Raw genomic sequence first — 21,192 nt, forward strand, 5'->3', positions numbered from 1 at the left:
TTTAATTACTTCTTTGAAGGGTTAGAGTGGTGGAGGGAATATGAGCCTGAGCATGAACTCGACGTTTCATTTTGTTTCACCTCACTGTGTTTCCTGCACAGGAACATGTGTTTGGTAACAGGGTCAGTCCTTAGAATCATCTCTTTCTCATTCAGGAGGCCTTGGGGTCAGTATAACGTCACTTGACTAAAAATGTCGTAAGAATGCCAAAGTTGCAGAGAAGAAACAGGGAGCTTGGAACTGACCAGAGAAATCTAAGTGAGGGTGCAAAGATAATAACAATACAAACACATACAAAATGCTTTCATATAATCAGTACCCTATGAGTTAGGATTTCTAATCCCACTCTCTCACAGGTGAGAAAACAGGCTGAGGGAAGTTCAGTGACTTGTCCAAGGCTTCATCACTATTAAAGGTGACACCAAGATTCAAGTAAGTTTAGAGGGTAGAGAGCAAGCGGGCTGTAGAGGTGGGAATCAACTTGTTTGGCCTTTCAAATCCAACCATTTTCTTGTCTCCTCCATAAATAACTCTCTCTGTCCCTTCCCTTAACTTTATGACTTATTTTGTCTCTGTTTTTGTCTCCAGTCTCTCTTCCACTTCTCTAGTCTGTTAACATTTGCAAAGTACATTTATTGTATCTCTATGTATATCATACCCCGTTTTATTTTACAAATCAAACAAAAGACCTGCCTTTGTCCTCAAGGAGGTGCAACGGCACAGACTCTGCCTCTTCCTCTGCATTTCGTCCCCCTCCTACCCCCCTTCGTCTCACTGGAAAGTCTCTGTCTAGACCAAGCATCTGGACTGTGGCGACGCAGTTAGAAATCCAAGAACATCAGGTTGCACTTCACTCCCAGCGCCACTAGAGGCCACCCTCCTCCGCGCAGAAGCGCCGGCCAACGCAGCCTGACTTTGCTGCCGGTGCGCGCCCTCCGCTGATTGGTGGCACCGGAGAGAAGTCGCGCTTTGATTGGGCCGCTGTCAGGTGTCGCTGCCGGCAGGTTCGGCTGCGCGAGCGCAGAGAGGCGGGTGAGTGAGGGCCGGGGGCGGTGGGGGAGTGGCTGGGGGCTGGGGGCGGTATCTGAGGGGGTGGGCTGGGTAGAGTGGGCTCCGGTTGTAGCGCTGAGGGCCCTGGTTAGAAGCGGCCGGGGGTAGCTTTGGACAGAGACCCAGCGGAGACGCCTCAATGTCAGCGAAGGGAGAGTGAGGCGGGGAAGGCGGGGGCGGGCAAAGACTAGAGGAGTCGGGCTGGGAGGTGGTAACCGTGACCCGGAGCAGTGTCAGGAGAGGACAGAGGAGGGGGTCAGGAAGAGGGAGAGGTGGGTGCGCGAGGGTCTGCGTGAGGAAGAGGGGGTCCTGCTGAGCAGGGGCGTCAGCAAGGGGGAGGCTCTGGGTGGGGAGGTCTGTGTGAGGAGGCGTGGGAGTGGAGTCACACTGGAGGATCCGCTTGAGGAAGGGGTCGCGGCGGAGAGGAGAGAGGGGAGTCTGGAGAGAGGGTAGGTGGGGGAAAGAGTGGATCTCAGACACTCTTTGTGGAGGATCGTTGAGGCTTCCACATAAATATGTTACCAAGTGTGGTGACTCATCTGGGGGTTTGACGGAATGTTTAAGGCTGGGGAGTCAGTGAGCCAGAGAATTAGTTGCATTGTTAATTGGATCAGTTGATCCGTGATGGAGGCGGAGGGCAGCAGCCTGTGTTGGGAATGGTTAGGGGAGTCAGTGAAGGGTCCTTTTAGCAAGTTAGGGAAAGAAAGCAATATGAGTGAATTGATACGGAGAGCAAGGGCACCAGCACAGATCATCAGTGTCAGAATAAGGGTATGTTTGAGGGATTAAAAATTACATCAAGGAAGAACTAAGGGGTCCACTGTTGAGGAGGCAGTGTTGGTGACCTGAGGAGTTTCACTGTGTTGGACTCTGGATTCCCGTCTGGACTCTGTAACTGACGTTTCTCTTTCACCACTGATGGAACCCTCTGTCAAGTGCACGGTGGTTAAAGAACTTAGAGGACTACTACAAGCAGCCTTAGATTCTAAGGATTAAAGAAGTTACACAGTTTACCCTCCCTTCTATCCCTTCTCCGGATCTAATTTAACTTAGAGGCCTCTGAGAAGATTGCGCCCCCCCCCCACTACCTATCTCCTCCCTTCTCTCCGGCCCTCTCTTCCACATTGATTCAGGCCTCAGTAAGACTGCCCTTTAGCCTGCTGTAGAGTCTGAAGTTTTCTTTTCTTTTGCAACAAAGTATTAGGGGAAAGGGGGAAGGTGAGAAGAACACAGAATACAGGGCAATGATTCTTGGAACACCACCTTAAACCCCAGCTTCTCCCAGAGGTACATCTAAATAAATCCTGGCTTATTTCATAGCTATTTCTGTCAGGCTTCTATTTCTGCTTTGTTAACTATGAATTTAGACCTTTCATCTCTCTTCAGCCCCATATTTATGAACAAACTCTCCTTCACCATTCTATTACCATCTCCTGTTACAGAGTTATGACAGACTTTCAAGAATGTGACAATGTACATTCAGTAGAAAACCAGGAAGGACCCAGTGGAAGAAAGTGTGAGGGTCTAGGAATTTTAGACATAGAGAAATCTCCTGATTCAGAGAAAGGATAAATCGTGCAACAAAATTGTGCTTACTTAAACCATACAGGGACGTTTAGAACGCCGCAAGTTATGAAAATTGGGTCAGGTCACCAAAAAGGAATTCAGAGAACCAGCCTATAGTCAGGAGGGGGCTCTATGTATAAGACCTGGAGAGCACAAGTGGAAATGTTAAGTCTAAGAAGAATGTTGTGCCCCCATGGTGGCTGAGTAACAGAGAAAAGCAGATGGTGAAGACTGGAAAGGTCAAGGTCTATATAAAGATTAGCTATAACTTTCTAATCAAAGCTATAAATCTCACTTGTAGTGGTTTAAAATATAAATACAGAAAGTAGTTATTGAAGACTTTTTAAAGTCTGTAAGACTAAATTACTCTGTTAATTTACAGAGCTTGTGGCTTTCATTAGACTCATTGATCAGTATTTCTGAGAACTTTTGGAGAAGGTAGAAAATTGCTGACGTGACTCAATACCATTTTTGGAAAAAAACAGCAGATAACTCATATCCCCACAATTTAGTATTAACAGTTGTTAACCATTTGTGTATTTGCTTCAGATTTTAAAAATTGAAATAAACATTATAGGTAAGGTGGTAAAATTCCATTTGAATCCTTCTCAATTCTATTCTCCCCTCTCTTCAGAGGTAACCACTATCAGGAATTTGATGTCTTCCTTGCCAGCCTGTTTTCATACTTCTAATTAGGTATACAGTCATAGACATATTAGTATTTTTTATTTGTACAAATGGAATTTTACTGCATGTATATCTCTGCAGTTTGCATTTGGAAGCTGTCCATGTTTTTACATATAACTTTGATTCATTGTTAATAACTGCTATTAGTCAATCATTTGCATACACTACATTGTATTTATCCATCCTTCTACTTGTGACATCTGAGTTGTTTCCAATTTTTCCCATTACCAGCAGTAAGGTTATGAATATCCTTGCACACATCTTCTTATGTGGGAGAGTTTCTCTACAGCAGGGCTTCTCAACCTTGGCACCACTAACATTTTGGACTGGGCACTTCTTTGTTGTGGGGGAATGTCCTGTGCCTGTGAGAATGTTTAGCAGCATCTCTGGCCTCTACTCACTAGATGCCAGTTGTGACACCCAAAAGTATCTCTCAACAAATGTCCCCTGCACAGTCTAATCACAGTTGGTTAAGAACCACTACTCTAGGTGTATGTATGAAGACCTGGAGCTGCCAGGTTGTTCTGACTCAACTTATGTGTTAAGATATTCTCACTGATTATGGCTGTAGGTAGGACTTTTTTTTTTCCATTGTAGCTTCTGGTGTGGAGGACCTAGGCCTAGACCAGCCTTGGGTCTGTAGTACCCTGAGATGGTAGAGAGAACACTGAAATTTCAGTTTGAGGATGGGTTGGAGGCTGTAGTATGGATGCCTGTGTCCTCAACTTCCCAGCTAGCACTAGACCTCTTTCTTTGAACAGATTTTCTGGACTTGGGCATCTGTCTTTTAAGGTAAAGCAGGTAAAGGAGAGACAGGGGGCATAAGGGATTTAAATGTTCTGATGTAATGCTTAAATATAGGGTATCTTCAATAAATTTTTTTTTTCAGTTAATCCTTAGTAGGAATGAAGATAGAGGTTAAAGGAAAAGGCAAATGAGCTCTCTTCCTCTGTCCTTGAATTAAATTCCTGAGTTCAGCACTACTGTGGGGAAGCAGAGAAGGGCCAGAAACATTTTGGTATGAATGCAAAGTTTGAAATGTCACTCTAATCTTCTCTTCTGGTAGCAACCAACAGTAGCCTTCCATGAGGAACTGCCTTTCCCGTTTGCTGCTGGAGTTGGTGGTGTTTCCTGCTGGCAGAATCAGGGACATGCCAGGACTGTAAGGGTTAATCTACTGATCCTCTTACTAGTCTCATGGTTGGGGGGGGTGGGGTGAACAGAGAGGAAAAGGGAGACCTTGCTTTTCTCTTAGAGATCTTTAGTCATTTCAAGTCATAGCCCACATGTTTCCTCTTCTGTTGATCCTTCTTGCTTTGTTTCCTGTTTCCCCTAGTCCCCTTGTAATTCCCTCTAATTTTCTCGTTCCCCATCCCCCATCCCCACCCACTGCCATGGGGCTTGGATTCTGAGCTAATGGGATACCCTTCACTGCAGAGCGGGATGAGTGGGTGCTCCGGCGGGGATGTGGTCATTGCCGGCCAGTGAGGGCGAGAACGCCACAGCCCACTTCTTCCTTGGAGCTGGAGATGAGGGGCTGGGCACCCGTGGAATAGGCATGAGGACTGAAGAGAGTGACAGCGAGCTCCTTGAGGATGAGGAGGATGAAGTGGTAAGACCAGAGAAAATGTAACTTGGAATTGGCACCCCTGTCAGAGAGCATTGAGATTCCACTGGATGGAGACACTCCTCTGTTCTTTCCAGCTGTGTAGACTCCCTTTTATAAACAGGCCCTATCCTAATTAAGGGGAAGGGCAGTGGAAATTGGTTAAACTGCCTCTCTTTGAAGCCCCTGCCCTCATGCCTTCCTCCTGTTGTCTCATGATTATTGGTTCTCTGACTCTGCTGCCTGAGTACACATTTCCTATCATAGCCATGGGACTCCCTACAGGTACCCCAATCAAAGAGGCCTGTGTTGGGAGACACCTTTACTGCATAGATCTGAAGTCCTGGCAAGAAATTCTGTGCTCTAAGGAGATGAGACAGTGTTCCCTGATAGGGATGGTTTCAGTGGGAAGTTCCTGAGTTCCTGATAGCTCTCCCTCTGTGTAGCCTCCTGAACCTCAGATCATTGTTGGCATCTGTGCCATGACCAAGAAATCCAAGTCCAAGCCAATGACCCAAATCCTAGAGCGACTCTGCAGGTTTGACTACCTTACTGTTATCATCCTGGGAGAAGATGTGATCCTCAATGAACCTGTGGAAAACTGGCCATCCTGCCACTGCCTCATCTCTTTCCACTCCAAAGGTTGGTGTCTGTGAAGGAGAACGGGAAGGAATTGTGTTGGGAATGCTGGACTGGGAAGTGAGGTTCTGACTGTCAAGTGGTAAAGATGTCATCAGCTCTTCCCAGCACACTAGAGAACAGTGCGCAGGGAATTTCTTTCCCTACATCCTGGAGGAGTTGCTGGGGGACACTTTAAAGCCCATATTCAGATCTCAGGACAGCTCTAAGATTCTTGGAGTCTCTGACAGAATTGGTCCCTGGAAGGACCCTAAAAATAGTTTTTTACTTTTTCCTGTTGGATATTTTAGACTTGAGAAATTGGGAGGGAGGGAGAAGATGGGTTGGTTGGGTAAAGGACCCAGGGGCAACGAGTAGCTTTAATACGTCTCTCTATTTCTCTTGCTGTTTTCTCACTCTGTTCACTTTCTTTCTTTGGTCTGTTTCCTTTCTCCCTCCCAGGCTTTCCTCTGGACAAGGCTGTTGCTTACTCAAAGCTTCGAAACCCTTTTCTTATCAATGACCTGGCTATGCAGTATTACATCCAAGATAGGTATAGCTTTCTGTTGACCGGTGGGATGGGTGGCCCTGAGATCATGCCTGTTTAGAGAACCTATTCTGGGAGGGGCAGAGTCAAACAAACATGCTTAATTGCTTAATTTTTGTACCATACCCTGTTGAGTTCTGTACATGGATATCTCCCAATTCCTGAGTGAGTGAAATCCCCAGCCTCTCCCCTGGTCACCATCCCCCACCTCTCCCAGCTAATTTATTCGGGGGTGACAGGAGGGAGGTGTACCGGATCCTGCAGGAGGAGGGTATTGATCTGCCTCGATATGCTGTGCTCAACCGTGATCCTGCCCGGCCTGAGGGTGAGTACCTGGCCTTGTCCAGTCCTGCCCTGCCCTGCTTTCTGTGACTTAGCCCAGTTTTCCATCCTCTAGACATCTATGTACCACCCATCTCAGTGAGGCTTTGGTTACTGGATTATGGGTAGAGCTAGAGCCATAGGTCTTTAGACAGAACCTTGGACTTCTCATGTAGATATTAATGACCGTATCTACTACTAGGATATGGTCACGGAAATTTGAGGGTTATGGAGAGTAAAATTAAAAGAAATGGGAGTCGATATTAATAGGCCCTAGGAATGACTACACACCTACCTTTCAGAGTGCAACCTGATAGAAGGTGAAGACCAGGTAGAGGTAAATGGAGCTGTCTTTCCCAAGCCCTTCGTGGAGAAGCCAGTGAGTGCAGAGGACCACAATGTTTACATCTACTACCCCAGCTCAGCTGGAGGAGGAAGCCAGCGCCTCTTCCGTAAGGTGTGGGAGACATTTGAGCATTTGGGGAGTCAGAGAAATAGAAAGATGAGAATGAGGTTGTAGGGAGAGAAGCCAGAGGATTTGGGGACAAGTTAGAGGCAACACTTTTTTTTTTCCCCTTTTCTCCTGAAGATTGGCAGTCGAAGCAGCGTTTACTCACCTGAGAGCAGTGTCCGGAAGACAGGGTCCTACATCTACGAGGAGTTTATGCCAACAGATGGCACAGATGTCAAGGTTATGGTGGATACAGGGATTTAAGAGGTTATAAATGTCTGGGCGGGATGGAGTGCTTGGGAAGCAAGTGGAAATGTATGGAAGGGGTCAGAGACAATAAAGTGTGAATTTGATTGGCTTTCACATTCAGGCGAAGATAAGGAGTCGGGAAATTAGATATTTATATCGTCATTATCAGAGTGAAGGCAAGGGTCGTGTGGGGAATGGGATAATGTTGGTAAGTTGTTTCTTAATAAGGAGTAGATGACAGTGCTGGACTTTCAAGGAGAAACCTTCATAATGATGCTTCAGTAGAGCTCAGTAAGAAAAATGTCAGTCTCTTTGTTCTTGATACTAAGTGTTTTTTGTTTGTTTGTTTTGTTTTGTTTTTCTTTTTTACTCTGAAACTAGTCTACAGACCTAGTGCTCATATTGCTTTCTCATATGCAGGGTGAGCTGTGGGCATACTCAGTGATGCTATGTACCTGCAGGTGTATACAGTGGGGCCAGACTATGCCCATGCTGAAGCCAGAAAGTCTCCAGCTTTGGATGGGAAGGTTGAACGAGACAGTGAAGGGAAAGAGATTCGATATCCAGTCATGCTGACGGCCATGGAAAAGCTGGTGGCCAGGAAAGTCTGCGTAGCTTTTAAGGTGGAGGAAGGCCCGTTGGCGAGGGGGCTGTCAGGGAGGTGCAGCGGGGGGCGCTGTGGAATGACAGAGAGACGGGAGCAAGGGGGCCCTGGGAGGGAAGAGTGGCTCTCTTGTTCTCAGCTTGCCTCTTTCCCCTGCAGCAAACAGTTTGTGGTTTTGACCTTCTTCGTGCCAATGGTCACTCCTTTGTGTGTGATGTCAATGGCTTTAGTTTTGTCAAGAATTCGATGAAATACTACGATGACTGTGCCAAGATTCTAGGGTAAGGGACACAGTGGTCTGGGCTGGGGAGAATGGGCTTAGAGAAGGGAATTAGGAAGTTTTTATTTTACAGGCATACCTCATTCTATTGTGCTTTGTAGATAATTGTGTATTTTACATACTGAAGGTTTACATACTGCATTGAACAAGTCTATTGGCGCCATTTTCCCAACAGCATTTGCTTACTTTGTGTCTCTGTGTCACATTTTGGTAATTCTCACAAAATTTCAAACTTTTCCATTTTTATTATTGTTATAGTGATCTTGATCAGTGATCTTTGATGTTACTATTGCAAAGATTACAACTCGCTGAAGGCTCAGATGATGGTTAGCATTTTTTAGCAATAAAGTATTTTTTAATTAAGGTATGTACATTGTTTTTTTTAGACATAATGCTATTGTACACTTAGTAGACTGCAGTATACTGTAAACATTTATACGCACTGGGAAGCCAAAAAGTTCATATGACTCACTTTATTGCGATACTTACTTTTCTGTGGTGGTATGGAATTGAACTCACAATATCTCCAAGGTATGCCTACATTTTAAGTATTGCAAAAATGATTAAACAATGAAAAAGGAAAGTAGAGAAAGGGTCCTTAGCCCTTTTTACCTTCCCAACACTGCACCCCACAGAGGTAACTACGGTTAACTGTTTTAGACATAACAATACGTCTTTTTTCTGCCATGTGTAAACAAACTATATTTATTGTACTAAGTGTGATCATACTGCAATACTGTTTTATAACTTGACTTTTAAAAAATTCATCATGTAGTATTTAAAACATTTAAAAACGTATAAGGAATGATGTATATGGTGAGTATCCATGTATTTACCATTGAGCTTAAGAAATAAAATATTAAGAATATATTTGAAGCCCCTACATACCCCTTACTAATAACATCCCCTTCCCTCCCACCCAGAAGTAACCACAGTCCTTAATTTGGTCATTGTCATGTATTTATTCATATTTTTATTATGTATATGGGGTTGAGGGTTTTTTTGGCATGTTTTTGACTTTATATTAATGTGTTATTCTCCAACTTGTGACTTTTTATGAGCTTCATTCACACGTGTAGCTCTGGTTTGTTCATTTTCACACTGCTTCTTCACATTTCTCCTTCTAGGAACACCATAATGCGGGAGCTTGCCCCGCAGTTCCAGATCCCATGGTCCATCCCCACAGAGGCTGAGGACATTCCCATTGTCCCTACCACATCTGGCACTATGTGAGCAAAAGTAGAAGTTAAAAACCTGGAGCAACCTACTTCAGGCATCTTAGTCAGACCAGTGATACTTCCTGACCCTGTGCCGTCTGACTAGTGGATCCTACTTGTGTCCCTGATCTCAGATAGTTTTCCCTCTGTTCCTTGACATGTTGAGTAGGATGGAGTGGGAGGTGGTGTGGGGTGGGATAGGGGAGAGGTGCTAACAACATTCCCTGTCATCTCAGGATGGAACTTCGTTGTGTCATTGCAATTATCCGTCATGGGGATCGTACCCCAAAGCAGAAGATGAAGATGGAGGTGACACACCCAAGGTAGGCAGAGTATCCTGATCTAGACAGATAGGGTTTTGTGAAGGAAATGAGGAGGGGCACCTCCCAGAGGCTTTTGTCTGTCTCACCCCATACTGAAGCTTCTTCTTATCTCTTCAGATTTTTCAGTCTATTTGAAAAACACGGTGGCTACAAGACAGGGAAATTAAAACTCAAGCGGCCAGAGCAGCTACAGGTAAGGCTGGGAGGAGCCATGCTTTGGGAAAGATAGAGGGTATGGGACTGGGGGCCTCGTTGAGAGACCAGGCTGAAGGGGTAACCAGCGGAGACTTGGCCTCCTGCATGGATACCCTATTATCTCCCCTAGGAGGTGCTGGACATCACAAGGCTGCTATTGGCTGAGCTGGAGAAAGAGCCAGGTGGTGAGATTGAGGAGAAGACTGGGAAACTGGAGCAGCTGAAGTCTGTGCTGGAGATGTGAGACAGGGGAGAGGACAGGGAGCCAGTAACAGTGAGAAGCGATGCTGGGCTAGAAAGTAAACTGTGAGTTTATTCTGCAGGTACGGTCACTTCTCAGGTATCAACCGGAAGGTGCAGTTGACTTACTACCCTCATGGAGTAAAAGCTTCTAATGAGGGGCAAGGTGAGATGTAATGCCCCTTCCCATTACCACTCACATCTTTTATTCTTGAGCCCTTAGGCGACCTCTACCCCCAATTATCTTTCTGGGCTCCTCAGAAGACCTAGCATTTAGATATCCCCATTGTTTTCTTTGGATCTAGACCTATTCACTGCCCCTTATTCCTGCAGATCCACAGGGGTCAGTTCTGGCCCCATCTCTGTTGCTGGTACTGAAGTGGGGTGGAGAACTGACCCCTGCTGGCCGTGTTCAGGCTGAGGAGCTGGGGAGAGCTTTTCGCTGCATGTACCCTGGAGGACAGGGTGAGTGTTTTGGAAGGTAAATACCTAGCAGGGCTGAGATAAGATGATTAGAGAATAAGCTGGGGAAAGGAAGGGACAGAAACAATGGGGAAGTTAAAGGAGAAGTGATCATTCTTCCTTGCATTTGCATATTTGTAGCCATCCATTCCTGGTCCTCCCCTTTGCCCCCAGGTGACTATGCTGGCTTCCCCGGTTGTGGGCTGCTTCGTCTCCATAGCACTTTCCGCCATGATCTCAAGATTTATGCCTCTGATGAGGGCCGTGTCCAGATGACTGCTGCTGCCTTTGCTAAGGTGCGCGCCACAGCTCTCCCACAGTCCCAGCTTCCATTAGGTAGAGAAGCAGCATTTGGAGAACTAGTTGGGAAATTTCAGGGTGTTTGTGTGCCAGCTCAGAGAAGTTTCTGCTTGTGTCTGACCCCATTCTGTACTACTGAGAATAATTAGTGGGGTAGGCCCCTTGACCTGTATCCCAGCCACCAAGCCAGCTCTCGTTTGAGGTTTAGAACCATCTAGGCCTAGCGGAACTAGACTGGAAGGAAAACTAATAGACTTTTTGCTTCCCCTCCAGGGCCTTCTAGCTCTGGAAGGGGAGTTGACACCCATTTTGGTACAAATGGTGAAGAGTGCCAACATGAATGGGCTCTTGGACAGTGACGGCGATTCCTTGAGCAGCTGCCAGCACCGGGTGAAGGCTCGGCTGCACCACATTTTGCAGCAGGACGCACCCTTTGGCCCTGAGGATTATGATCAGGTCAAGCTCTTCCTATCTCTGTGCCCAGCACACCCCCAAGCCCACATTCTTAGTATTCTAAGTAGTAGTGGTCAGTAATGGAACTTACTACGTGGCAGGCACTGTTTTACATGCCTTCCATTCATTTAATCATTTAGTCCTTACCCTTTGAGGTAACTATGGGTCCGCAGTCTGTTATCCACAATTTCAAAAATCAAATCAAAAAGATTTTTAAATAACTTTGCCACCAAGATTCACTTAGCAGCAAAACCGGACATGATAAGACTCTTAAGTGTAAATAGTCATACATTTTGTTGCAGAAGTATAAATGTGTTTGGTTATGCCCTCAACCCTTCTGGAGGTATTATATAACACATGACATATGTACCGTATTAACTTCTTAAAGTCTGAAAAATTCTCAGTTCCAAAATACAGCTGGTCCCTAGGATTTTGAATGAAAGAGTATTTCAGTTATCTATTGCTATATAAAAAACTACCCCCAAACTCAGTAACTTAAAACAGCAACCATTTTATCATCTTACTCACAGTTCTAAGCTCAACTGGTCTTGCTCAAGGTCTTTCCTAAAATTGCCCAGATGTCCAGACGTTGGCAGGAACCGTCTGGCACGTCTGGAGGCTCAGCTGGGTTGTCTCCCTCTTCATGATCTCCCTGTAGTCTCAGAACCTCTCCTCTCCATGTGTTTTTTCCATGTGGTTTCTCTAGCATGGTAGTTGGATGGGTTTCGTAAATGGTAGCATAGGACTCCTCCAAAGCAGAGGAGCTTTCATGCTTTCTTAAAACAAAGGCCGAGAATTAGCACAGCAAAACTGTTATTTTTTTGTGGGTTAAGCAGTCACAGGGCCAGCCCAGATTCAAGGAAAGCGGAGTGTGACAAAGAGTTAAAGGCCATCTTTAATCCACCGAAAGAGCTGTGGACCTGTACTATTTTCTCCCTGTTTTACAGATGAGGAAGCCTAGGTTTTAAGCAGCCTTTCCAAGGTCACCCAAGGAATCTCACTCAAGAGCCCAGACTGTTGGGCCCTGTGATATACTGCCTCACAGTACTAATCACGGTGGATGCCACTACCCAATGCCATCCTTTTTCCTGTGTATCCAGGCCATGATTGACTGGGGATCACATGCCAGACAGTGATTTTCTACCACCCTCCCACTCATAGCTCCTCATCTCATTACCGTTGTGTAATTATTTCTGACGGATGCTCTAAGCTAAGTAGCAGAGCACGTTGCCCGGAGAGTGACATTTTCTGTGTTCGTCCCTAAGCAGGGCTTGGTAGGGGCAGGCAGGACCTTGCTCCCTTATTTCTCAATCCATTGCTCAATGTCAAATCCAAAAAAGCTAAGGCACCTTTCCTTTTCCTTGCTTCCTTTTGCCAACAAGAAAGGATCTTGTGAGGACTGAGGTAGAATGAGTGCATTCAACCTGCAGTCTCCTCCCCGCTCCCCATTCTTCAGTGACTGCAACTGTCCTAAAAGCTTGCCTTGGAACCTAGTTCTGAGGCAGCACCTCTGCTCTAGGTTCAAGCTAGCATCTTGTTTAGAGGAATAAGATAATGTTATCATTACTACCCACTCATGAAAACATTCTGTGGGGAGATTTCAAGGGATTTTTAGTTTAATCTTTATTCCCAGTATTTTCCATGCGTATTTTAGAATCCCCAAGAGAAGAACCTAGATCTGTTTTATTTCCTCTGGACTCCAAGGTTTTTAAGATCAAGCCTTTTTAAATGACTGTGTGCTAGAGGAGTCCCCTCATCTGAACTGCTAGTATTCCGAGGGGTCTAAGAATGCTCATTGGAGTGTGCCGGCAGACAGAGCTTATTTTCCGGCGCACAGAACTTTGAGCAATTGGCCCTGAGCCCATCTTGCTGTTCCTCTCCCTGTTCTCCATAGCTGGCTCCCACGGGAAGCACTTCCTTACTCAACTCCATGGCTGTTATCCAGAATCCCGTGAAAGTCTGTGATCAGGTATTTGCCCTGATTGAAAACCTGACTCACCAGATCCGGGAACGGCTGCAGGATCCCAGGTCTGCAGGTGGGTTTGAATATTACTATCTTTCTTCCAAGGTTTTATGTATGGATGGGTTTCTCAGGCAATCCTGTGTCCTCTCCTACATGTCTGAGACCAGGCATCCTCTTCTCTCTGGTTCTGCTTCAGACTGGCTAGGATCTTTGGTGAGGGGTCAAGTCTTTGGCTCTCTCTGACTGTCATCCGTCTTCCTTCCAGACCTGCAGCTCTACCACAGTGAGACACTAGAGCTAATGCTGCAGCGCTGGAGCAAGCTGGAGCGTGACTTTCGACAGAAGAGTGGGCGCTATGATATCAGTAAGATCCCTGATATCTATGACTGTGTCAAGTATGATGTGCAGCACAATGGGAGTCTGGGACTTCAAGGCACAGCAGAGTTGCTACGTCTCTCTAAGGCATTGGCTGATGTGGTCATTCCCCAGGTGTGTCTCACAGAAGGGATCAAGCCTGGGGATAGGGGCACTGGGGAAGAAAGGAGAGAAAAGGTAGAAAGGAGGGGTGGTGTGGGAACCAAGGGAAGGAAACTTAGAGAAGGAATTAGTTGAGTTGCTACAGTTCTTCTACAAGTCCACCCTGGCTCTGAATAAGCCCAGGAGGCTAACTGAGGAGAAACCTGGAGAGGGGGAATGTGGTGGTTATGAAAGAAGCCCTAGACCTGAGGTGAAGACCAGCGTGATCTTGGGCCTGGGTGTATGAGGCAAGAGGAAAACAAGATTCACTGAGGTATTTATTCCTGGTCTGTGGCCCCTAGGAGTACGGGATCAGTCGGGAGGAGAAACTGGAAATTGCTGTGGGCTTCTGTCTTCCACTGTTGCGGAAGATACTACTTGACCTGCAGAGAACCCACGAGGATGAGTCTGTCAACAAGCTGCATCCCCTGTGAGGGAGGGCTGGGTGGGGTGCTGGATGGAGGGAGGGCGTGCCAGGGAGCTCTTGGGGGAACCCAGGCTGGGACAGCTTGGGGAACCAAGAATAGGAGGGGTCCTGGGATGGAAAGGAGAGGAGGTCTTTGAGATGGGAGGAGGGCGTGTGTGGAGGAGTAGGAAAAGGCTTACATGACAGTGTGAGTGAACTTAGCTGTTACCTCAGGTACTCCCGAGGAGTGCTCTCCCCAGGCCGCCATGTTCGAACACGGCTCTATTTCACCAGTGAAAGCCACGTCCACTCCCTCCTCAGTGTCTTCCGTTATGGGGGACTTCTTGATGTAAGGATCCTCCTTCCTTCAGCCTATGAACGTCTTTTCCCAGCATTCTCTTACTCTCATCCTCAAGCTTTTTTTTTGCTGCAAGCTTCCCCTGTTCTCCTTGTCTCCTTGCCCATTCCCTGACTCCCTTGTTCTTGGGCACTGGTTTACCTCTCCTTGTATTCGGCAGGAGACCAAGGATGCACAATGGCAGCGAGCTTTGGCTTATCTTAGTGCCATCTCAGAGCTCAACTACATGACCCAGATTGTCATCATGCTTTATGAGGACAACACACGGGTGAGCAGCTAACCGGGTGGGATGAGGAGAGGGCCTTTTCTTTCTCTTCCATCACCTTTTTGGGAAAAACTTTCTTATCCTTAGAATTTGTAGAATCCAGTTAGGTGTGGTAGACTAGGCACAGCATGATGTAGAGCACCCGGGAGCTCCCTCCTAGAACAGAAGAAGTGTTTGGGGATGGTGTTGAGCCAGAGAGAGACCACTATAGCTCTGGCATTAGGGAGGATATGAAATTCGGAACAATGTTATAATTAGTCTTCTTCTGTCAAGCATTGTTACACATGAAGCCCTCTTCAACCAGCTTCACAAAAATATATTTAAATGTGCTGCTGTGTGCTCTGCAGCATGGCTGAATTCTTGTGGGAGATGGTTGGGGAGGATTTTAGAACTAGAAGCTGGAAAGGCACGTGGAGATGAGGGCATGAGGGCCCTGTAACAGGAGACGGTAGTTAAAGGGAGGTATAGTAGATCAGCCCCAGAGTGCGGGAAGACTCTGAAACCTCAGCCCAAGGAGAAGGTATCCTCTTGAGTTCCTCTCTGTTGTTCCTGCCTGGTCTTCCACCACCATATCCAGCTTCTCAACTGCCCCTTCATCTGGTGATGCCCTGTAGGATCCCTTATCAGAGGAGCGGTTCCACGTGGAGCTGCACTTCAGCCCTGGAGTGAAAGGTGTTGAGGAAGAAGGCAGTGCCCCAACGGGCTGTGGATTCCGTCCAGCTTCTTCTGAGGTGGGTCAGAGTGCTGGGATTTGGGACTGGAGGATTTAGGAAACAAGCGGTGGGAAACTTGGAAACAGCACAGGGAGGTAAAACGGCTGGGGAGTCTGGGATTAGGAGACTGGAGGCCGTTAACACCTCTCCTGTCTGTGCCTGTTGTTGGGTAGAACGAAGAGATGAAAACAGACCAAGGCAGCATGGAGGACCTGTGCCCAGGGAAGGCATCAGATGAGCCAGACCGAGCATTGCAGACTTCGCCCCAGCCCTCAGAGGGCCCCGGCCTCCCCAAGAGATCACCCCTCATTCGTAACCGCAAAGCCGGCTCCATGGAGGTAATGAGAGGGGCTTGGGAGAAAGAAGTGGTGAAAGTTCTCACCCACGAATCCTCTGAATCCCTTAGGGGAATTCTTGGGACCTTAAACAGATTATCCTCCTGCCTGTGATGAATATGTTTTACTTAGTCTCTCTTTCACAGCTGGTCTCCCAATAAAGCTCCTTTAAGCCTGGCTGTTGCTTCTGAGGCTAAAGACATGCCAGTGAGGGGTGCCTGAGCTATAAGGACTTTAAGAAATGAGACTGGGGAGGAGGCCTCTGGATGGATTTGAAAAAACAGTTCTTTAAAAGGAAATAGAGTTAAAAAAAAAATAGTGTGAACTCTGGGCTAAAATCAGTCTGATAGTTAGACACTGTGTGACCTTGGATAGGTACTTTCTCTTAGCCTAAATTTTTTTTTCCATAAAATGCAAGTCATACCCACCATATGGATGCTCAGTAAACAGTAGCTATGATAACAATACAATTAATATTAAAGGGCAGACCCTCTCCATCTCTTTGTTGTCTTGGGTAAACATTATAGTTCGGACAGTAGTATGTGGCACTTTAATCTAGTCCATTTTGGGTTATCTATACTCTCATCCCAGAAAGGGAATCAAGTCTGTAGGTCTGTCTGTCTTTCCTTTGTTCTGATAAGGTTTATCAGCCTGGGTCTGTGTTCTGTTGTCCTGGGACTTTGTCTCTAGTCCTGGTTCTGGTTCTCTAGTCACAGGAAGGAACTGTTGTTAAATCTCACTTTGTGTTGTTTGTTTTGGACTTTTTTCCTGGAAAGATCCTTTCCCTCTTGGGCCCAGTGACATTCTTTTTGACCCCATGATTGATCTCTGTCTCGGGGACCTTGACTGTCTGATTTGGGTCCTGCTTTGACAGATGAATCTGTTCACCTGACTTGAACTAGCTCTCTGTTTTAAAGGAACTGGTCTTTCCACTTTAGAATATCTCAGAAGATTCTATAACTAGCTTCCATAGGTTCAGCCAAAGTTCACGGTTCAGATTTAGGAGAAAGCTGAGAAGAAACACTGCAGTATCTGTTCTAGACTCATCCAGGCAAAGCACAGCTCTCAGTGTATCATCTCTCAGACTTGAAGAGACTGACTTCTTTTTTTCAGGCCTACAGGAAGTTTCCTGTTGTAATCACATCCCTTCCTTTCAGATACCAGTGCTGCTTACACCATGGCTCTCCAGGGTGATAGTTGCCCAAGATATGCTCCTCTGCTTTGCAGGAAAATCTTCTCTCTGCTCCTTGGTCACTCAGTCTTTTAATATTTCCTCTCCTTGTTCTAAAACTATAGGCACTTGCAGTCTTATCTTTATCAGCTATGACCCTTCCCTTCATCCCTTTTTCTCCTCTTGTCCTCTCAGATTTTTGGACTGTTTTAGAAAACAAAGTCTGTGATGTTCCTAACAGCCCTGCCCTAGGTGATCTTCCTCTCCAGCCCTATAACTAGCTCTGCCCAATGGGCACTGGGGCTTTTGGGAGCCTGGGTGTTCAAGGAGCCGTGACCGGCTTTCCACCCGGTCTGATTGCAGGTTATGAACATGCAGTGCACGGGGAACCTGGACCTGATCCCCTTGCGGGGACGGCGCCGCCGGAGGTCAGGGGACCTCCCCCGGCCTTCCCCAGCCATCAGCCTACAGCCCCGGGCTGTGTCCACCACTCACCTGGCATCCTGCACACAGGTGTCCCTCCCTACCTCATCCTCCTTTCCTGCCTCTATCTTTGCCTTTTGGGACGTAGGGACTCAGAACATGGTTGAGGGTGTGTGTGTATGTGGGCGTGCGTGTATGTGTGTGTGTTGGGGGTTGTGTGATTAAGCCTTTGTAGGCTTTTTGGAAATCAGGTTCATGTCTCTAGCAGTGGAGGGGGGTGCTTCTTCATTCAGATAAGAAACTGAGTATGGTTGCTGTAGCCACAGCTGCCCATGGAAAGAGGAGAGGGTGTCCCGACTTCACTTCTTATTGAGGCTGAGCTATTGTGATTGACTTTCTGAGTCCTGCAGAAGGATAGATAAGATTAAGGAACCCTGCTCTAATGAGAACTGAGAATGGTTGCATAATGTCTTTTCAGACTTGGGATTAGAGGGCCGTGGGGACAGGCATCTTGGAAACAGAAGTGCCTTCTAGTTTAGAAGGATTCCCTGGACAGTCCCTTCTGTAAAGTACACTCTTAGATTTTGCTTCCTTTTTTCCCATAAGAACTCTTTGTTTCTTAAACTTGCTGACATTGCTTGACTTTGTAGGGGCAGGAATTCAGGACTTGGGTTTTAGACTGCTTGGCTGAGGTGACGAAATGGTCATCTAGGGCCCTCTTCCTCCAGGTGCTTTCTGAGACTTCGTCCTCGAGGCCTGGCGGCTACCGACTCTTTTCATCTTCACGGCCACCGACCGAGATGAAGCAGAGCGGCCTAGGTATGGCTTTCCAGCGTCTCTCACCTGTTGTTGGGAAGGGCTGTTTGTCTGTTCTTTAGAGCTTTATTGTGGGGAACAGTAGTCATGGGAGTTGGGGTCATCCAGTCAGTGGAACTGTTGGGTGGGGCTAGGGAGGATAAATTGGGAAAAGCCATATTTAGGTATGAACTTTGATCCCAGATGATTGTTTCCATTCCAGGAAGGTGTTTGTCTTTTGGTTTTCTACACAAACCCCATTTCTCCGGCTGAAAGGCACTTTTTCTGGCTTCCCCTCTTGTTCCTTATCTGTCCCTCCAATCTAGCCCAGACCCAAGGGGCCATGGGGACTCTGGCTCTTCAGAGTCATCAGAGACAAAGCTGTAAATAGAGGCACTTGTGACCCACTGCCCAGCCCCCATAAATGTCACGTTCCTCATTTAGAGAACTTGTGCCATGTCTTCCTTTGAGACCTATGCTTATTACATCCCTGCCGTGGCCCCTCCTACCTCCATGCCCTCTCCTTCATCCTCTCCTAATCCTGTAATTTTTTTTCCTTCCTTCCTGAAAATTGAGGGACAAATCTGAGACTGGTGTAGTGGCAGAGGCTTCTCTCAGGACTTTGAGGGAATGTCTCTTGATTTTTTTGATTCCTGGAGAGGGGTGAGAACATCATTCAACCTTTCCTAAGAACACAGACTGCAGGAAGGACCAAGCCTCAGAGGGTATTGTATTCTTTGGGAGTGGGGAGTGGTCCTTGGGAGGGACTATCTTTGAACACAGTGGCTGTGAGCCAGTAACCAGAGCTGGCAGTTAGAGACAGTAGTGTGGGGTCTAAACTTGGTTCCCTGGCTCTTTCTATCTCATCCTATTATTCTCTTCATTTAGCTCCTTTCATTTTTCTGTTACCTTTCTCCTTGGCACCTAATTTCTCAGTCCCAAAATGGTCAGCATTTGGACCAGCAAGGGGGAGAAAGGTTTTGGTAACTTTCCAGGCTAATTTTATGGGAGTAGATTGCCTTCTAGATCCCTGAAATGAGGTAAATGATTTGATGTGTGACAAATAAATGACAATTGTATAGATCAGTGATATGGCCTTCTTTTCCCGCAAGTCCCAGTAAAGAATAGGTTTCGGGTAGGCTGGGAAGGAGGGTAGGTGGGTCTGGCCCGGTTAAGTGGGAATGCTGTCAAGAATGAGGCAGAGGTATGGACATGGGTCCGGCAGACAGATGGTGGTGGTAAGGTAGAGACTACCCTCTGAGATGATCCAAGGACTGGGCAGGGCAGGATTGGCAGGACTACATTAGAAAATTATTTAGTGGAGGAAGTAAATGTAGAACAAAGCTTGGGGGTGGTCTGGGATAGAGCCAGCTAGTTTCCGCTTCTCTGAAGAAAAGCAAACATATTTAGCAATGCTTATCTCTCTTTGGAACCCTCTCCTAGAGCCTGTTTGAGCATGAAAGGTAGGAGAAATTGCTACAAAGAGGAGTGGCCCTTAATTCCAGGGTGGAAATTATCAGCCATCCGAGCCTCTCGATTTCTGTGGTGACCCTGAAATGCTAGGACCCCTGAAATCGTGTCCCGTCTTTGTGGGCTCTAAGAAACTGACCTCATCTCCATTCTGTCCATCTCCCCTATGAATGTTAACTTCCCAGGCCAGACCCAGGGTCTTGGCCAAGATGGCTTTGGAAGGAGAGGGGGAAATCCCACAAAGCTGGGTGTTAATCTTGTTTCTTCCTGCCCGTCCTGTCCTCGTGGGCTGTAGTAGGAGAGGGGGCCATGGAGCCCCAGTCCTACTCTCGATCAGGCATTTGGGACAGTGACTGGCTTGATTTATTTTGCTTCAGGGATTTTTCAGGTTTTATTTACTCCTCTTATTGGCAAAAGTTCTCTTTGCTTTCTTTGAAGTGATGTGTGTGAGCATCTGGCTTTGAGCATAGGACTTCAAAGACAGTCAACTTTTGACAGCAGAAAAAACATGTCTTTTTAGTTGTTTTCTGCTCACCAGGTCCTCCTTACTAGGGGACCCAGAAGATGGTAGGCATGTTCTACAAATAATCACCTGACTCTTCACATGCCTTTCAATTCGTGTCCATTTTCACTTCAGAAAAAACGCTCTATTTCTTCTTCATGAAAAAATAGATATTTCTTTTCTAACTGAACACAGTTGATCCTGAGAGTCAGGAGACCTGGATTCTGGTCCAGCTTAGCTCCTAACAAACTGTGTGACCTTGGACAAACGAGATTCCTTTTGAATCTCAGTTTCTTCATCACTAAAATAAGGAGGTTGAAATGGATGGTCTATGAATCCCTTCCAGCTTTAAAAGTTCAGTGAGCCTCATGCTTTCCTTCTTGGGAAAGGTAGAAAGGTCTAAAGGAAGGTAGAAGGAATGGGATGTTGGATGAAAAACATGTTGGAGGAAATGGAAGAACTTAGGAGGAATTGGAACTTACTTGGAATTTGAGTTGAGTACTCAAATCTTAAATCTCTAGTTTCAATCAAAGTTCTTTCCTTTTAAACTTAAAAGGGACTAGATTTCTGGGTTCTTCAAATCCTATATCCAGTGGCAGGAGCACTGAATTAAATTTAGGGAGATCTAGAGGGATCTACCTATTCCTTTAGCGTTCCTGAGAGCCACCTGGAGAGCATAGTTTATCCCTTCCAGTAGCTTTGAGTCCCCTAATATGACTAACCTTGTATTTGCAGTGGTCTCTTGTATCTGCCATGTAGATTTTCAGGAGAAAACACTTTGCTTGCCCAGTATGGGTATAGACAGTAGTGAAAGCTGTTTGTGGTTATGTGAAGTGGCCACACGGTGGTGGCTCTGAATGGTTACATGTGTGTGTCTTGATGTTGTCCTGTGAACTCGTGTGTACTTTTGTGTGGTATCTGCAGCTTTGCGTGGCTACTAATGCGCTCCCGGCCTTGCAGGCTCACAGTGCACGGGGCTGTTCAGCACCACGGTGCTGGGCGGCTCCTCCAGCGCCCCGAATCTTCAGGACTACGCCCGCAGCCAAGGCAAAAAGCTGCCACCTGCCAGTCTGAAGCACCGAGATGGTATGTGGGTGGACTTTGGG

The 21,192-nt window shown here is 46.6% G+C and overlaps 1 protein-coding gene across 12 annotated transcripts in view; it reads left to right on the top strand.

Annotated features, from left to right (window-relative positions):
* The first annotated feature begins 986 nt into the window (after positions 1 to 986).
* PPIP5K1 (diphosphoinositol pentakisphosphate kinase 1) overlaps positions 987 to 21,192 on the top strand; it is a 35,841-nt gene continuing 15,635 nt past the window's right edge. For 3 of the 12 annotated variants that reach the window (XM_006201782.4, XM_031672860.2, XM_015237201.3), the window contains exons 1-28: positions 988 to 1,032; positions 4,370 to 4,465; positions 4,741 to 4,915; positions 5,356 to 5,551; positions 5,990 to 6,080; positions 6,314 to 6,399; positions 6,698 to 6,852; positions 6,985 to 7,086; positions 7,557 to 7,718; positions 7,859 to 7,980; positions 9,107 to 9,208; positions 9,433 to 9,519; positions 9,637 to 9,712; positions 9,845 to 9,954; positions 10,038 to 10,120; positions 10,288 to 10,419; positions 10,591 to 10,712; positions 10,990 to 11,172; positions 13,064 to 13,205; positions 13,398 to 13,621; positions 13,951 to 14,078; positions 14,289 to 14,403; positions 14,573 to 14,680; positions 15,292 to 15,408; positions 15,564 to 15,728; positions 17,260 to 17,409; positions 18,048 to 18,138; positions 21,047 to 21,172. In XM_006201782.4, coding sequence (XP_006201844.1) covers positions 4,769 to 4,915; positions 5,356 to 5,551; positions 5,990 to 6,080; positions 6,314 to 6,399; positions 6,698 to 6,852; positions 6,985 to 7,086; positions 7,557 to 7,718; positions 7,859 to 7,980; positions 9,107 to 9,208; positions 9,433 to 9,519; positions 9,637 to 9,712; positions 9,845 to 9,954; positions 10,038 to 10,120; positions 10,288 to 10,419; positions 10,591 to 10,712; positions 10,990 to 11,172; positions 13,064 to 13,205; positions 13,398 to 13,621; positions 13,951 to 14,078; positions 14,289 to 14,403; positions 14,573 to 14,680; positions 15,292 to 15,408; positions 15,564 to 15,728; positions 17,260 to 17,409; positions 18,048 to 18,138; positions 21,047 to 21,172 — 3,322 coding nt within the window. In that variant the 5' untranslated portion in view covers positions 988 to 1,032; positions 4,370 to 4,465; positions 4,741 to 4,768. Of the gene's footprint in view, positions 1,033 to 1,299; positions 1,323 to 1,482; positions 1,822 to 4,369; positions 4,466 to 4,740; positions 4,916 to 5,355; positions 5,552 to 5,989; positions 6,081 to 6,313; positions 6,400 to 6,697; positions 6,853 to 6,984; positions 7,087 to 7,515; positions 7,719 to 7,858; positions 7,981 to 9,106; positions 9,209 to 9,432; positions 9,520 to 9,636; positions 9,713 to 9,844; positions 9,955 to 10,037; positions 10,121 to 10,287; positions 10,420 to 10,590; positions 10,713 to 10,989; positions 11,173 to 13,063; positions 13,206 to 13,397; positions 13,622 to 13,950; positions 14,079 to 14,288; positions 14,404 to 14,572; positions 14,681 to 15,291; positions 15,409 to 15,563; positions 15,729 to 17,259; positions 17,410 to 18,047; positions 18,139 to 21,046; positions 21,173 to 21,192 lie in introns of those variants that run through there. The other 9 variants (XM_015237199.3, XM_072962576.1, XM_072962577.1 and 6 more) reach the window with 6 other exon arrangements.

The sequence above is a fragment of the Vicugna pacos genome, chromosome 6 (assembly GCF_048564905.1).
Source record: "Vicugna pacos chromosome 6, VicPac4, whole genome shotgun sequence".
Lineage (NCBI taxonomy): Eukaryota > Metazoa > Chordata > Mammalia > Artiodactyla > Camelidae > Vicugna > Vicugna pacos.